Source organism: Phaenicophaeus curvirostris, chromosome 1 (assembly GCF_032191515.1).
Source record: "Phaenicophaeus curvirostris isolate KB17595 chromosome 1, BPBGC_Pcur_1.0, whole genome shotgun sequence".
NCBI classification, from domain to species: domain Eukaryota; kingdom Metazoa; phylum Chordata; class Aves; order Cuculiformes; family Cuculidae; genus Phaenicophaeus; species Phaenicophaeus curvirostris.
This window is the reverse complement of record NC_091392.1, coordinates 66,827,853-66,845,206: the sequence shown is the minus strand read 5'-3', so window position 1 is coordinate 66,845,206 and position 17,354 is coordinate 66,827,853. Positions and strand designations below refer to the sequence as shown.

General features: G+C 42.8%; 2 protein-coding genes across 8 annotated transcripts in view; both read left to right on the top strand.

Moving 5' to 3' along the window:
* Positions 1-17,354, top strand: part of MICAL3 (microtubule associated monooxygenase, calponin and LIM domain containing 3) — a 571,168-nt gene that overhangs the window by 256,551 nt on the left and 297,263 nt on the right. The gene's annotated exons all lie outside the window — the stretch shown is intronic.
* ATP6V1E1 (ATPase H+ transporting V1 subunit E1) lies at positions 2,040-15,524 on the top strand. Its single transcript, XM_069861764.1, has 9 exons — positions 2,040-2,156; positions 7,552-7,617; positions 9,146-9,255; positions 9,700-9,766; positions 11,571-11,660; positions 12,819-12,887; positions 13,234-13,328; positions 14,175-14,262; positions 14,910-15,524. The coding sequence occupies exons 1-9, from the start codon at positions 2,124-2,126 to the stop codon at positions 14,970-14,972; spliced, it is 681 nt and encodes a 226-aa protein (XP_069717865.1). The 5' UTR covers positions 2,040-2,123; the 3' UTR covers positions 14,973-15,524.

Genomic DNA, 17,354 nt, shown 5'->3' with positions numbered 1-17,354 from the left:
AGTTCCTTTGGTCACATATGTCAGCCAGTTGGCCTTTAAATTGAAGGCTTGCAGTGCAGAAGTAGCTAGACTAAATAAATACTCCTATAAACAATGGAAGCAGTAACAGAGATCCTGAAGAATCAACACATCATTTGACAATGGTCGTGAATATTTCTGCATCACACAATGACAGGTGGTAACAAGGCCAGGTTGGATGAGGCTTTGAGCATCTGGTCTAGTGGAAGGTGCTCATGGTAGGGGGCATTGGAATTGGATGATCTTCAAGGACCCTTCCAACCCAAACCATTCCATGATTCTATAAATGCACACTGTATATTCCTACAATGAAATGCTGGTGCTGTAACTGTTAATCCTAAAAATACAACCAACCTGACTGCTTCCTCCAAGCCAGCTCCACTTGACAGCCACGACCCCCATCCTCTGGGCTGCGAGGCCATCTCCTTCTCCTCCCTTCCCTCCACCAGCTGATTCTCACCCCCTCCTACTTTTCTCTTCCTACTCCTTATCGCTCTTTGCAGCTACCTGAAAGGAGGTTTTAGCAAAGTGCGTGCTGGTCTTTTCTCCCAAGTAAGAAATTATAGGAATGTGAGAAACACTCATTCACTGGTAAAATATTAAAAAGGACAAAGTCTTTGAAGCAAAGATAATAATATTTTTATTTTACAATTCAACACTGAATTGGATGCCCTTCTAAAAAAGGCACACAATCCTACAAAAGCAGCGGGTGTATATACTAGTTTTAGACAAAGAAGCATATAAATCTCTTCAAGGTTGCTCATTATATTTTTGGAGTATTCAACCGTGTCCGGAGACTCTCTTCAGGTTATGGTTTGCACTAAGACAACTACATCTTGTTAACAACTAAACATCATGTCTGGAGATTGTCTACATATTATCTCTCGATACAAGACAGATTTATATGACAAGATAATTAAACATAAAAACCAGCTGCAGCAAAGCTTATCAACTAATTTCCACAGGACGAGAGGAAAGGAAGTTGCAGAGAGGTGGATGTTGGTCTCTTCTCCCAAGTGACAGGTGATAGGAGAAGAGGTGATAGGAGCAAGTTCAGAGAAGAGCGACAAAGCTGGTGAGGGGGCTGGAGAACAGGCCTTATGAGGAGCGGCTGAGAGAGCTGGGGTTGTTTAGCCTGGAGAAGAGGAGGCTGAGGGGAGACCTCATTGCTTTCTACAACTACCTGAAAGGGGGTTGTAGAGAGGAGGGTGATGGCCTCTTCTCCCAAGTGACAGGGGACAGGACAAGAGGGAATGGCCTCAAGCTCTGCCAGGGGAAGTTTAGGCTGGACATTGGGAAAAAATTTTTCACAGAAAGGGTCATTGGGCACTGGAAGAGGCTGCCCAGGGAGGTGGTTGAGTCCCCTTCCCTGGAGGTGTTTAAGGGACAGGTGGACGAGGTGCTGAGGGGCATGGTTTAGTGTTTGATAGGAATGGTTGGACTCGATGATCCTGGGGGTCTTTTCCAACCTGGCGATTCTATGGTTCTATGGTTCTATGAGGGAACAGCCTCAAGCTGCATCAGGGCAAGTTCAGCCTGGGCATTAGGAAACATTTCTTCACGGAAAGGGTCATCAGGCACCGGTAGAGGCTGCCTGGGGAGGCGGTGGAGTCACCATCGCCGGAGGTGTTTAAAAAGCGGGTAGGTGAGGTGCTCGGGGACATAATTTAGTTGCGGACAGGTACGGTTGGGCTCGGTGATCTCCAAGGTCTTTTCCAACCTGGCGATTCAATCAGCCGGTGATTACACCCCCTCCCGCCGCCGAACTCCGCCTCCCAAGCCCCCTGGCGGCGAGGGCCGGGCAGCAGCAGGAGGCAGGGCGCTAGCGGCTTCCCACCCCCCGCTCCCGCCATGCCGCGCGGCGGGCAGCCCCCACCGCCTTCTTCCTCCTCCTCCTCCTCCACCGCGCGGTGGCCCCGCCCCCCGCCGCCCCGTGACGTCACCGGCGCTCTGCCTCCCCATTGGCCCCGGCGGGGAGGCCGGGGGGGCGGGGCGCCGTGACCCAGCGCCGGCCGCACGCGCCGTGACCCGCCGCGGGATCGGTGCAGCTCGCGCTGCCCTCGCGCCCACCGCCCTCGCGCCACCACCCGCCGCCGCCCGCCGCCATGGCGCTCAGCGATGCCGACGTCCAGAAGCAGGTGAGGGGCCGGGGGCAGCGGGGCCGCTGGGGTTAGCGGCTGCCAGGCAGTCTGGGGCGGGGGGAGCGGTGTGGTGAAAGGGCAGGGGAGAGGGGGAAGGGTGCTGGGGGGTGCAAGGTGGGGAACTGGGCACAGCATGAAAGGGGAGGGGGGGCAGCCCAGAAGGAGGGGGGGGGAGCAGCCCAGAAGGAGGGGGGGGGGGGGGGGAGCAGCCCAGAAGGAGGGGGGGGGCAGCCCAGAAAGAGGAGGGGGAGCAGCCCAGAAAGGGGGTACAGCCCAGAAAGGAGGGGGGGCAGCCCAGAAAGAGGAGGAAGGAGTGCTAAAGGGGGGGGGACAGGGTAGGAAAGAGGGGGAAATGGGGCAGAAAAGGGTGTCAGCGTAGAAAGGGAGGGACAGGGTAGAAAAGATGGGGGTAGTAGAAAAGGGAAGGGGGGAGTGTAGAAAGGGGGGTGCAGCACAGAAAGGGGAGGAGGGAGAGTGCTAAAGGTGGGGGGGCACAGGGTAGGAAAGGAGGGGACAGAGGAGGAAAGGGGGGGACAGGGTAAAAAAGGGAGGGGGATAGTAGAAAGGGGGGGAGATCATAAAGAGGGGGCACAGCACGGAAAAGGGAGGGGGGATAGTAGAAAAGGGAGGGAAGTGTAGGAATGGGAGACAGCACAGAAAAGGGAAGGGGGCGAGTGCTAAAGGTTGCAGACAGGGTAGGAAAGGGATGAGGATACAGCATAGAAAAGGGGGACAGTGTAGAAAGGGGAGGAGGGAACAGAGTAGAAAAAGGGGGACAGCATAGAAAAGATGGGGGAGAGTGGTAAGGGAGAGTGGGACAAGGTAGGAAGAGGGGCAGAGTAGGAAAGGGAGAGGGAGACAGAGTAGGAAAGAGGGACAGCATAGAAAGGGGAAAGGGTAGAAAAAGAGGAGGGGAGGGACACAGTTTAGGAATGGGGGGCAGCACAAAGGGGAGAGGGGAACAGTAGAAGAGAGGGGGGAGAGTGTAGAAAGGGGAGGGGGGCCAGCACAGACCGGGGATGGAGGGCAGGGTAGGAAAGCGATGGGGGGACAGGGTAGAAAAGGGGGCGGGAGACACAGCATAGAAAAGCAGGGACAGCATGAAAGGGGAGGGAGGAACAGTAGAAAAGGGAGGGGGGACTTTAGAAAGGGGAGGAGGGAGAATGCCAAAGGTTGTGGGCCAGGGTAGGAAAGGGATATGGGGGGACAGGATAGAAAGGGAGAGGAAGTGTAGAAGTAGGAGGGGGAGAACAGCAACACCTTTGAACTGGTGCAGGCAGCTATGTCTGCTAAACGGTCTAGTTGTGGATCAGATTCTGGAAGTATTCTGCAAGAGTGGTGCTATGCTGTGAAAGCAAGGGTTGGTGAAGGGGAGAGATGTTCTCTGTGAGTCGTAGTGAGAAGTCTGAAGAAATTAGCTTCTTCCCTGGCAGGATTAATTAGCTGCCCATCAGAGAATTTTGAAGCATTTTCTTCTCATAAGTAACAAATGATAAGTTCAGAGGAAATGGCCTCAAGTTGCGCAAGAGGAAGTTTGGATTGGATATTAGGAAATATTTCTTTACTGAAAGAGTGGTTAAGCACTGGAACAGGCTGCTCAGGGAGGTGGTGGCGTTGTCATCCCTGGAAGTGTTCAAAAATCATGTGGACCTGACACTTTGGGACATGGTTTAGTAGGCCCCGTGGAGCTGGGCTGACAGTTGAACTGGATGATCTTAGAGGCCTTTTCCAAGCTTAATGATTCTGTGATGAATTTTCATGACGTATTATGCCAGTTTTTAATGAAAGGGATTGTGAGTAGCCTTTATGCTATCTACAGTTCTTAATTATGGCAGATGAATACATTGCCTTCCTAGTAGTACGGCCTTCCTAGATGTTGCGCTCTAAGACTTTCCATCTATTTTTTTTTCTTGTAGCTATACTACATCTAATTAGCTGTAACTTAGCATTTGGGTAGTCTATTGAGCTTTCTTGAGTGCCTCATTCGCTTTTTAATCCTAAGTGGAGTACTGCAGCCTGGGCCTCTCTGGAATGGAAACTTATAACCCTGAACTGTGACTGGACACTTCCTCCTGAGGCAGGACTCTGTCCTTATTGACCGTAAACACTGCCCTTGCCTAAAACAGCTGCTTTGAACTGGGTTGAAAATGGCGTGACCTGTTACAGACTGCATGGATCCAGTCACCGCTGGTCTGTCGAGTTTCCTACCAGTGATGAGCAGATCGGCTGCGTTCCCTTTGTCCTTTGCATCATAAGTGCTTTGTGTCTCACTTTCTCATTCAGTAAACATAGTCTCTTGGCAAGGCAACATCACATTGAAAGTAAAATCAGTAGGTTGTCCTTCTGCAAAAGAATTGTAACGTCACGTTCTTTTGTCTCTTATCTGCAAAGCTTGCTTGTTTTTTTCCTGCCTTTTCCGTGAATATAATAATAATAAAGCTGACATTGGGGTAGTCTTGCTCAGCCACCATGAACCTGAACTTCAAAGGTTAGTTCAGGATCTGTTGATATACCAAACATGTAATGCCAATAGTATTTCACATCTGCAACTTTCCTCTCATTATTTTACACTCCTGAGCCTCAGATGATCCTGTTAACTGCAAAAGGGTGCTGCTGATAGCATGACAGTTCTGCATGTGTATAAACCCTGGGGTGAACTTGCCAACTGGTCCTCTGAACTCTTAACTACTTGCCCTGGCAAGTAGGTTTGGTTTTTTTTAACTTTGAAAATTATCTCAGTTAAGAATATTTCCCATTGAATGACTTGTTTGCTTTATTTTATCAATAGATTGGTCCATCTAATCTAGCTAGTCACTTCTAGCTAAAGCCAGTCTAACACCTAGAACTTCCCATGGAAAGCACTACTACTGATGGGGAAAACCCTCTTTTCCTTTCTATAGGAAATGCTACTATGCAAAAGTTATTAACTTCATTTTAAAATAGATATTTTAAATTAAACACTGTCTGTCTTACTAAAACTAGTCCTGTTTGTAGAGGTGAAAGTCTCACTTAGGATCTCTTCATTTCTATGAAAAGAAAAAGGGATTTCAGTACAATGGATTTTGAAGGAAAGAACGCTGTTTGGTCTTGTCAGATATGGGAAACTGGATGCAACATCAGCTTGCTTCCATCTCATTCTTTTTTGTTACACGAAGGATGTTTCTTGAACACTCAGAACTGTTTAAAGTACTTCTTCAGAATTTGGCAACCAAACCAAGGTGGAGGAAGTGAGTCAGTAATGTAAGGATTGCTACTGCTGTAAAAAAAGCCCTCAGTCTCCTTCACCAATAGGCTATTCAGCAAAATTCTTCCCGTGTTTTATCTGCCTCTCTCATCTTTTCTGAAATGCGGGTAGACCTAAAGCTTGGTTCAACCAGTGGCCAGGTGAGCAGGATAGGAAACCAACATGATAGGTATACATGCACTTGAAAATGTTGCCAACTAGAATTAAAATAAAAATTGCTGGTTTGAGTTGAGGATGTGGATGTTATTGTTCACTACTTCCATTGCACATGCTTAAAATCTTCCACTTGCCTGTTTACTTCTGTTTTTTTTCATATATATGAGCATGGTGCTGATCTGCATATTGGTTCTGTTTTCTCATTGGTACCTTACTTTTCTCTTTAAAATTTTAACATGCGGCTATATAAATAGACTCTTTCATGCAAGTTTATTCGGACTAGATTGTTTGCAAAATGAGCCTCATCACTAAGTGCAAGCAATAGGATTTTATGATCTGCTCAATATAGGGTCCACTCCATCTGCCCTTGGAAATGGCTGTACCTGTTCACAGTTGCAGTTGGGTTGGGTATGAGTCCTTATGGTCTGCCCCAAATGTGAACCTAAACTTAGGCCTTGTCATAAAGGCACGTGATAAATAAGCAGAACTCTGTATAATTGCATTCCTTGTCTTTAAGCTGCTGGATCTGTGCTTCATAGTGTCTTGAGGTGGTTTCAAAAAGATTCCTCAGGCAGAATATATTAGAGTGTACCAGGCTCTAAAGCAGCATGTGTTGTACTTGATGTGGTCTTGATCAACTAGCGCTGCTGTCTGTCTCCTTCTGCAGCTCCTTCAAACTAACATGCAACTACTTTATGAAGTCTTTGAGTTGAACAGTATAGCTGCATTGATGACCTTGTAAGTCTTTACAGAATTTATTACATTTTTTCAGGAAAGGTTTCTCAGGTGTATAAATGAGCGTCTGGTTGTAAAGCTTTGACCAGACTGGTCAGCAGCCCTTTGCTTTGCTTTATTGGTCATCTGGCCTGGAAGGCCCAGGTTCATTCAAGTGTCATCAGTGTCTGACTTCGAATCGTAGAATCACCAGGTTGGAAAAGACCTCCGAGATCATCGAGCCCAACCATACCCATCTGTCACTAAACCAGCTCCTTAAGTACTTCATCTACCCGTCATTTAAGTACCTTTTGGGATGGTGACTCGACCGCCTTCCCGGGCAGCATCTGCCAGTGTCCGATGACCCTGTCAGTGAAAAATTTTTTCCTAATGTGCAATCTGAACCTCCCCTGGCAGAGTTTGAGGCCATTCCCTCTTGTCCTATCGCCTATTACTTGGGAGAAGAGGCCAGCACCCATCTCTGTACAGCCACCTATCAGGCAGTTGTAGACAGTGATAAGGTCTCCCCTCAGCCTACTCTAGGTTAAACATCCCCAGCTCTTTTAGCCGCTCCTTGTAAGACTTGTTCTCCAGCCCCTTCACCAGCTTTGTTGCTCTTCTCTGGACGCTCTCCAGAACCTCAACATCCTTCATGTAGTGAGGGGCCCAAAACTGAACACAGTATTTGAGGAGCGGTCTCACCAGTGCCAAGTACAGGGGCAGAATAACCTCCCTTGACCTGCTGGCCGTGCTGTTTCTCATACAGGCCAAGATGCCATTGGGCTTCTTGGCCACCTGGGCATACCGCAGGAACTCTATGCTAATCTAATATGCTTCATATAAATGTCACAACAAACAGACTTTGTTAATTTTACTGCAGAAGAATTTTTATTTTTACTTTACTAATCTGTAAAAAAAAAAAGTTGTTCTCACTATTGAAGAATGAAAATACTCAGCCTTATGTTTGTACAAATTGTCTTTTGGTTTTTTTTGTGTAGTTGCATACCTAGAGTGCATTCTTCTAATGATAGCCAGTGAAACAGCTTTGTATAGAATTATTTGGGGAAAAAATGTTGTATTTTAATCTGTGTTAAGATGAGCTGACTCTTGACCTATATGCTCAACTTCATTCCCTTGAAAAATGGCATTATTCTATGAATTAGAAAACAGTTGTGGAGGGTCTACTGTATCAATGAGGAATATATGTATATAAAAAATTCTCTTCTCATCGAAGTCCTTTCCAATAAAAAATATTTTCCTTTCTCTCTCTTGTTGCAGATCAAGCATATGATGGCTTTCATTGAGCAGGAAGCCAATGAAAAGGCTGAAGAAATAGATGCCAAGGTAAAAATGGAAACTCAGTGTCAGTAAGTGCAAAAGGAAAACTGCACCTGACATCCTGGTTTGATAGTTGCACTTAGAGCAGTGCTAGAACTGTTTTGTAAGTTACATCTTACTTCACCTTTAGTTATTACATATCAAGAAGTGATACTACTAAATAAAGTTAGTATTTGTTAGCTTTTCACAAATCAGAACAAGTCAGAGCTAATTTTGGTCGAAGTTTTCTTAGAGGTTCTTAAATATAAATTTATTCATATGCGAGTTCACTTTTTTTAAAGTGATCAGGAGAGCTGAGTGGTAATTTGAATAGACTGGATTAAGTGAAACACCTTCCCCCACCTCACAGGCATACCTTGACATCACTGAGGATTGAGGGAGTTCTCTGCATAGGTATGAATTATGCTAAGATTTGTCATAACAAGCTGTTACAAGAGGGATTAATTTTAATATTTACTTCCGTAGTGTGTCAGGCAGAGACATTAGGAGTAAATCAAAGCAATAACACTAGTAATCACACAAGCATTTATACATGTGCCCAAGTGGTAAAAGGTGGAAATTAAACTGATTGAATTATGTTGATGAAAGTTTGTTTCTGAGCAGTTTCATAACTGCGCCTAAACCTGTGTAGCCACCTGCTGACTTAATTCTAGATGTGATTTAGTAGTTATCCTGGAGAACTAAAGCTTAGATTTATTTTTAAGGCCTAAGTTGAATTACTTGCAAAATTCATCACATAAACTCAGTCTCTTGTGGCTTAATTTAATGTTAATCTGGTGATAGAATGTAGGTGTTTACATGTCAGGGATGCCTGACAACCCTAGCAATCTTCATTATACCAATACTGAAATATCTTGTTGGTATTGGACTTGGCAGATGTATTGGTAGTAATATTTAATGTCCTTTAAACATTTAGATCTGCACAAGTATTTAATCAGCACTAAAGGAGGTATTCCTGATGATCTGCAAACAGAAGTCAGCAGCTGAGATTGGATTCTCTTGTGTAAATATGAAAATCTGTGATGTGTTTTTTAATGTGTGGTCTGGCTAGGCTTTAAAAAAAAAGTAACAGCTATACCATCACTTCCCTTGTGTAAGAATTGGTTAAAGTAAGGTTTGTGGACATTGAGAGCTGGGTAGCTTGTTTTACGTAGAATTTCCTGTGGCCAGAAAGGAGACCGATTCTACAAAAACAAATCAGACCCGAATCTCAGATAAAATGATTTTTTCTTACTAGTATATCATACATAAATTTGCTAAATAAATAGGAATAAATACTGCAAGGAAACTCATGTCAGTCAGTTGATAAAATAATCTGTATCTTGGTTAGCCAGGTTCTAGTTCAGCAGAACGCGTCCTGAACTCCCTTCGACTCGAGTACTTGTTGAAATGTTTTGTTTGTTTGGAACCGTAAGTTGTATCATCCCGGCTAATCTATGAACGTGCTCTGAAAGCATGGCCGTTTCATTTTGATTCTGGTTTTTTTCAGCCTGTGGAATCAATTTCCACTTCAGTTATTTAATTTTTACTGTAGGCAGAAGAGGAATTCAACATTGAGAAGGGTCGCCTTGTTCAGACACAGAGACTGAAAATCATGGAGTATTATGAAAAGAAGGAGAAACAGATCGAACAGCAAAAGAAAATGTAAGTTCTTTAGGTTAAATGGCTGACTGCAGAACCTTAGCTCTCTCTTTATGGTTAATTTTATATAAAACTGCTTTTCCCTGGCTAGGGGGAAAAGGTTTCTAGCTCTCACTGGGGAGGAATTATTAGAGGTGACCTGCAATAGCATAACCATTACTAAGTGTGATGAAAGAGTCTTTTATATTTCCTTATATAGTTAATATGTCTAGAACTGTATCCTGGCCTGTTACTCTGGGACAAATGATCATATTGGCTTTAGTTTTGATTGGTCTTCACTGAAGGATGGGGTTCTGCATTTATTCTTTTATGGAAGTTCAGAAACAGTTTCAGGCTTTGTTATTAAATATTGTAGTATTGTTATCTTTAAATGTAAGTTATACAATTAAGTGTTGCAGTTCTGTCAAAGTCTGATTGATGGATTCAACTATATAATGCAACTTGCAGTCAGATGTCCAACCTGATGAATCAAGCAAGGCTGAAGGTCCTCAAGGCAAGGGATGACCTTATTGCAGTGAGTATCTCTATAGTAAAGACACAGAGGTTCTATTTCGACCATCTGTTAGGAAATGTTCTTAACTGTTCTCTAAATAAAAATATAATTTGTGATTGAGCAATGTGTATTTCAGCATACAAAAATGGCTTTCCCAGCTGTTCTGAAAAGTCATTAAGAGTTTAGTCGAGCTTCAGTAATCTACTTTAGCTTATTTTCATAGTTTATTACCTGCGCTTCTAGGTAAATGCAATTCTCTGCTAGGAACATTGCAGGCAGCATCGTATCTGTAATTTGGACAATAGCTTATTTCTTTAAAAGCATGACCTCTCTCTTGCACAGTTGGTAGAACTTTGAAGTTTTGTTTGCCTGAAGCAACGTTTATGCTTTAAAGCTGACTTGGCTTAGAACACCACTAACTGGGTTTTTCTGTCTGCCGTTAGTGGTTCCCAAGATGTGAAAATATTTGCTTCTTGTTCTAGGGGGTGACTGGTCTGTATGTTGTGTGTGCATGATCGATGATTTATCAGAGCAGGCTACATTTAGTCTTGGTTCAGGCTTACTACGTTTATCTTGCACTTCACATTGTGTGCTCCCCTTCTGCCCGTTATACATCTTGCAGGTTTCGTTTTATCTCTTACTGGTCTCAGAAACAGTTCGGGTGTTCCAAGTTCTGCTAGATGGTGCTATTGAGCTACTGGAAATTCTGTGAAACCTGTAGAAGTCAAAAATAAAAAATGGGGTAGTGTTGCTTAAGTTGTTGTAACCAGGAGAAAGGGGAGTTAGCAGAAGAAAATCACCAGTTTATTGATTCTTTAAACTTAGTTTGAAACTTCAGATTGTATTCAGAGAGGAGGAAGGTGGGTGGCTAAAGAGCTAACTCTATTGTGATAGTCTCTGCTGGATAGACTCTTCCTCATTTATCAGCTGACTCAGCCTCATGCTTCTGAGTAATGCATAACATTCTTCCTCATTTTAAAACATTTTAAGTCACATGCTGTTAGCTGTTTCTTCCCTTATCAGATCTTTGGCCTCTTTCATGATCAAGAGAGATGAGCAGTTCCAGAAATGCTTACTCCAGGGTGGGCAGTATAACCAGGTTTAACTGTGATATTAAACTGTGATAATCTTATATCCTAGTACTGATTGTGTTAACATGCACTCTTCTTCTAAACAGTATGAGGCAGGACAGTAAAGAAAGGCTTATACCAAATTATACAGTTTCTTTATCTGAAGTAATTGTGATGATTCGGTTCTCAGAGCTGTCTGAATTGACTCAAATTTCTTAAATTGTCTCATCTGATACTGATTTGCTGAATAAAAATATTCAGAACCGGCTACTTCAAATTAAAAATAAGCTCTCATTTTAAAATTTGAACTTGCATTTACTCTCAATTTAAAAATGCCTAACCTGAATGTTGTTTGATATAAAGAGAGATTAGATATCTTTCATAACAAAGCTGATAAAAAAGTTGTTTGGACAAGCTTATTGACTTACATTAGGCAACAACTTACAAAATATTCAGTTTGTCTGAATTAGTAGTATAAATACTATCCTTCATAAAAGGACACCTAAGTAGTAATGAAAAAGAAATTATTGTCAGGTTATAATGGGTTCAGACCAGGGCAGGGAGAAGGGAACTATTTGGAAAGGGTATTGTGCCATGCGCAGAGATGAAGGTCTAGCTTGGATGAACACCAGCTGGAGTGTACGTTTATGTGTTGGCAGGGTGTGATAGCTATAATGGAAGTACTGAAAGTTGGTAGGCATGGAACCAAATGCCAAACAGATGGGCTCTGCTGATCTGATTTCTTCTGAATGCAGGATTTGCTGAATGAGGCCAAGCAGAGACTTGCCAAGGTGGTGAAGGATGCTGCCAGGTATCAGACACTGCTGGATGGACTAGTTCTACAGGTAAATATTTAAATTGTAACAAATAGGTGATCACAGCCATATCCGAGGTGTCTTTCTGCAAATATAACCCGCTGGAGGTTAGAGTTGTTTTGGAGTCTAGATCTAATGTTGCTGGGTGATCTCTTGAGTTTTAAACATCAATTTCTGCTGTCTTTCAATCCTGGGTTCTGAACAGATTTGAGGTGTAAAACCTGATATACCAAGCAGCAGTTCCATTATAAGAATTATTACAGGTGTGAGCACATTTAGGATGCGCACTTTAAGCTTCTGTAGTAACCACCTGGATCAGATGCACCTTTGGCAAAAACTGTGTCTCCAAACCTGCAAGTCAATAGTTATCTGCCTTAGAAATCTATTTAGCATTTGATACTTACGTCCTAGCTTTGACAGATTTACTGTAGTATGGCACATGTCTGTGACAGACATAAAAAGCTGAAAGTAAAGCTTTGTTTTGTGAAAACACCATCCTCAGGCCCCAGGAATTAACTGCTAGAAGTCCAGTAAGCTTTGGCCAGGGTCAGTCGTGCGACCGGTAGTGCCACCTTCTGGTATGCGTTGGTCCTTTCTCTGTCAACTCTCACAGAAGGCAGCCACGAGCTTTCCTGTCCGTACTTCAGTGGCAGAGGTTTCTTCACAGTGCTTCCTACCAGCTTGCGCTGCCAGTTCAGTGTTGTTTCTTTGTCACACTTAGTTCTGATATTGCTGTACATCAGCACCCTTACTCCAGCCCGTTACATATTACTAGAGGAACTGCAAGTCAGGACTTATTCGAACAGGCACCTGAAACTGCTGCAGGCCTTATCCAAGGGCTGCACAGGAGAAGGTCAGCGTGTCTGTGTGCTCAGTCCGCTCAGACAGCATCGATCCTTATGTAGATTGTCTGAACAACTCAATCCTGTGATACATATGTTTAGATGCACTTGAATTACAAACTTGAAGCTAAGAAAGAAACATATAATCCACAGTTTTAGGCTCTTTCCCAGATAGTGGTACTGTCCTCTCAGAATGTCTGCATGAGGTGAACTTGCAAACAAAGAACTGAAAAAACAACTGCCAGGTTTTGTTTTTTAAATTGCTCAGCTTCTTTCTGTTCTTGGAGTTAATTCTAAGACAATTAAAAAGTTACTTTACTGATGCTGTAATGGTTATCTTGTGCAGGGATTCTACCAACTGCTTGAGCCCAGAATAGTTGTTCGGTGCAGGAAACAGGATCTTCCTATGGTTAAGGTAAGACACCTAGAATAGCGTGACAGTATCCTGCTTATGAAAGCTGACACCTAACTGCAAATAACCTGTCTGTGTGACAAGAAAGCAAGCTGCAAATGCGATGCGAGGGAACCAGTATGCTTTTCAAGTTGGGAATCATTTGCTTCCTTGAGTATTGCCTTGGAAACTTTAGACATTGCTACAATATTAAGACTTACAATTGCTTTTGACTCAAAAGCCATACTGAAATACATTTGCTTAATTTAAAAAAAGAGGTCTCAGTCCTTCATTTTCTTACTGAGTGGTCAAACCCAAGTAGTTCACTAGCGTTTATCAATGCTAATTAAAGGTTTATGTTGTATCCTAGGCTGCTGTACAGAAGAGCATACCCATCTACAAAAATGCCACAAAAAGGGATGTGGATGTTCACATTGACCAAGATAACTTCCTGCCAGAGGACATGTAAGGAAAATGGCAGTCTTTTGTACAGAGCACTAACTTAATGCAACTTTTCGAGCCAGAACTCCTACTTGAACAGTCTCAGAAAATTATGTATGGAATATCCCCACAGTGTGTTTGCTGCTGTTCCTGTGGAATTTGGCACTTATTTTTATTAATCAAGTGCAGACCCTGCAGTTTCCTCCAGACAAGTACAGTCTCAGTCAAAAATGTCAATGAAAGTTTTGTGCAACCTCCAGCCTGATTCGTAGCGCTGAAGTAGAGAATAACTGTACGTAGAAACTTAACTATTGGTCTTTAAGAGAGAGAATATGGATGTAGCCATGCTTTCCGTCTCAAGATGACGCAAATTGAGTCATAAGGTGCTGTGGGATAGTCACTTGATGGGGTGTTATGTCTGCAAGGCTCTGTTTCCGTAGAGTCTAATAAAGAACATGGAACAAAGCTCTATATTCTGATAGTCAGCTATCTTTATGTATGCGCCAGCAAACAACAGTTCCAGCATTCTTCCTTGCTTCTGAGAATCTGAAAGCTGCCTATTAGTAACAAAATGCGGGGTCTGGAACTTTTTGAAGTGACAAATTTCATAGTTCTGCTTGCATTTAGGCCATACTAATGAAGTCCCTTGTACATATTATGGTTTCTAATCTCCAAAGAAGCTTTATGCTGCTTCGTTGGATCACTTTGTGCTGAGTCCTATTAAGACATGATCAAAAAAAAAAGTGCGTTTTAAAAATGAAAGTCTTATCTATGTATCTGACTTGTCTTCCTTTGAGATATCTCTGCCACATTCTGATTTTGATGTGTATTTTGTATTTAATTTTTTTTTTTTGCCCCTCTCCTTTCTAGTGCTGGAGGAGTTGAAATCTATAACAGTGATGGCAAAATTAAGGTTTCCAATACTCTGGAAAGTCGACTGGACCTTGTGGCCCAGCAGGTAAGTCTTTGTAACAGCCATGGTGAATAAAATGCAATTTAACTAGTTTTGTCTTGTAACAAAATCCTTGTTTCCAATGTGTTAACAGTCACAATAGTATGTAGGATCAGTTTTCAATGTGGGTGACAAGTAAGAAGTTATTTTTGAATAGAGAAAAGCAACTTGCCTACTGTTTATGCTTCCCTACAACAAACATGGCTTTTCCCAGAATGATGCCTTTTGAATTAAGCATGAGCATAGAACTCTAAAAATTACAGTATGAAAGACTTGTTATGACTGTGGTACAGTCAAGATGTTAAAATGCTGAGGTAACTTGAATTACTGAAGCTTGCTTGAATGCTAGAAACTCTGGCTGAAACCTGTTATACCCTATTATTGTATATATTTCCACCTATCATACTGGTGGAAAAAAAACCCACCAAAAACCCAACCTATTCTCTGCCATCTTTCTTATGCTGCAGTATCAATAGTCCTTTAAGTCTACAGAGTAGCAAGCAATGCGTGATCAGATAAAGGCTCCAGAAAGCTCAAATGAATTGACTCCTTAATTTTGAAGCTTAGCCTATCTATCACACAGTGCCTGCAGTGAGGAATGTACAGCAATTGTGTTGCCCATTCCCTATAACTGATGGACTCTCTCTCAACAGATGATGCCAGAAATCAGAGTGGCTCTCTTTGGTGCTAATGCCAACAGGAAGTTTTTGGACTAAACCTCCATGAGAGAAGGTGGGATCTGTTCCACTGCCATACTGAAGGGGATGCAAAAGCATCTGCTAACGTAAAATCTTGAAATGTAACATTACTTTGTCATCCAGTGTCTGTTCTTCAATTGAATAATTTTGCAAACCTGCTGTGCTTAGCCTCTCTGCTTGTGGTTAGAATGTATTGCTTAAAGGAAATGACGATATACATATTCATCCAGCAGTGACACTAGAAAATGGAGACATATGGGCTCTTGGCTTTTCTTGCACTGTTTTATGACTCTATGAAGTCAAGTGGTCCATTTAGGGTCACTCTCTTTGCTTTGGCCACATCTCTTTCAGGTTGTCTATCCTATGAAGTAAATTACTGTGCTGCTGGTGGGAAATTCCTTTTCAGTTAAGGTCTTCAGTGTCATAGGGGGCATGCATTTCTTCCCAGGGTTAGTAGTTTAATTCATGTTACTCGGTCAGGCATTTTTCTGTTCTGTATATGTGATTTTAAAAAAAAGCCTGAGCCTGTAAGACTTTATTTATTAAAATAAAAATGTGTGTGTGTATGGAGTTCTCTGTCGCTTCTTTCTGGGGGACTGGTAGCAACCTTTGGAAAGTAGGTTTGTGTATATAAGGACTTACTGCTTGAGGGCTGTGTGATAACTGCTCTGTGAATCATAGAATTTCAGTGCATGGAGTCCTGTCAAGCTGTTTACTTGAGTCACGTTGACTCTAGGCAGGCGTTTTGAATAGGACTCTAGGATGAGCTTCATTCTTCCTAAAAAATAGGTCAGTAGTTTTGCTCCCTCAATCTTCTTTCATGAGAAAGATCTAGAGTAATACAACTGTGCTACTTAGATATAACAAATACAATCTATTTCCAAATATAGGTTTGTTGCTTCTATGCAGGAGATCCAAACTGTACTCCAGTAGTAATCAAATTTCTGGACTTGAGGAACAGCAGCTGACTGTTCCAACTATTCTCTCTATTTTTAGAATAACTACGAAGTTAAATAACAGTAGCATAACTATATTAATTACCTAATCTGTTAAGTTTTACTAACACTTATTCTCCTTTGCTTCTGCAGTGATGACTAGTATTGTCTCCACCTTCTATGGTGTAGGGCAGAAAAATTCTTGAGGTGACTTGCCACCCTACAAGCCTCTTCCAGAATACCCGACTCCTCACCTAGTGCTCAATTCTGAAAGTTGTTTCATGGAAATAAGAAACTGCTGAAGTTTGAATTCAAGAATTACTGCATGAATATATTTTGAAATCATCTACCCCAAGTGCTGCAATGAGTCAGGAATGGTAGGAACTTTACTTTGTGTCATGAAGAAGTGTTGCTGCAGCAACACTGCTTTATGTAGTGTTTTTAACCTGAGGCCCCTTCTTCTCAAGCTGAGGTGCATGCCCTCGTGTAAAGTAAAGACTCTAAAGGCTAGGTAAGTCTTTCACTGCCTCGTTCCTCTAAAATGGAGATTGACTGCTAACAAATCCTGAGCCTTAATATTTTGATTTCTTCTTAAAAAATAAGAATCTTCAGCAAGGTTGTTTTGTCGTTCTGCTTCTCCTCGCTGTTGCATTTAGGCACTGGGTCTTGTTTTCCACGTACATTATGACATTTATTCTTTTTGATATGTGGCTCTGTGACTGGGCAATGAGTGTGTCTGGACTAAAGTCTTACTCTTGAAAGCTGTAACAGTTATCCAAAGTCTTACATCTTTGCCACTGACAGTGATGAAACTCATCAGTTGGCTGCATGACATTTGAAAATGCAGTTGAACCTATTTGAGTCCTTATTTTCTCTACAGCTAGGGCTAAGAACAGAAACTCTAAATGTTGAAATAGAGTGCAGTGTATGGAAATGAAATATTGAGGGCTGAGACTAGAGGAGGTTACTAGTCTTTGGTAGTTGATGTGCAGAAGGATCTAGGCCAATTGGAGAGCTGGGCAATCACCAAGCGCATGAAGTTCCACGAGGGCAAGTGCTGGATTTTGCACCTGGGACACAGCAACCCTGGATGTACATACAGACTGGGGAGTGAGAGGCTGGAGAGCAGCCCTGTGGAAAGGGCTCTGAGGGTTCTGGAGATGGCAAGTTCAACATGAGCCAGCAGTGTGCCCTGGCAGCCAAGAGGCACATGGTGCACCCACTGTATCCTGGGGTGCATGCAGCACAGCCCTGCTAGCCGGTCAAGGGAGGTGATTGTCCCGCTCTACTCTGCACTGGTGTGGCCCTACCTTGAGTCCTGTGCACAGTTTTGGGTGCCATACTATGAAAAGGGTATCAAGCTGCTGGAGAGCGTCCAGAGGAGGCCACAGAGTTGGTGAATGGTTTAGAGAGGAAGTTTTATGAGGAGCAGCTGAAGTCACTTGATCTGTTCAGCCTCAAGAAG

Excerpts from the sequence above, each read along its gene's own strand:
- ATP6V1E1 (XM_069861764.1), top strand. The coding sequence starts at position 2,124 with ATGGCGCTCAGCGATGCCGACGTCCAGAAGCAG. Across the intron at positions 2,157-7,551 it reads ATGCCGACGTCCAGAAGCAG|ATCAAGCATATGATGGCTTT; the intron begins GTGAGGGGCCGG and ends CTCTTGTTGCAG. Across the intron at positions 9,256-9,699 it reads ATCGAACAGCAAAAGAAAAT|TCAGATGTCCAACCTGATGA; the intron begins GTAAGTTCTTTA and ends TGCAACTTGCAG.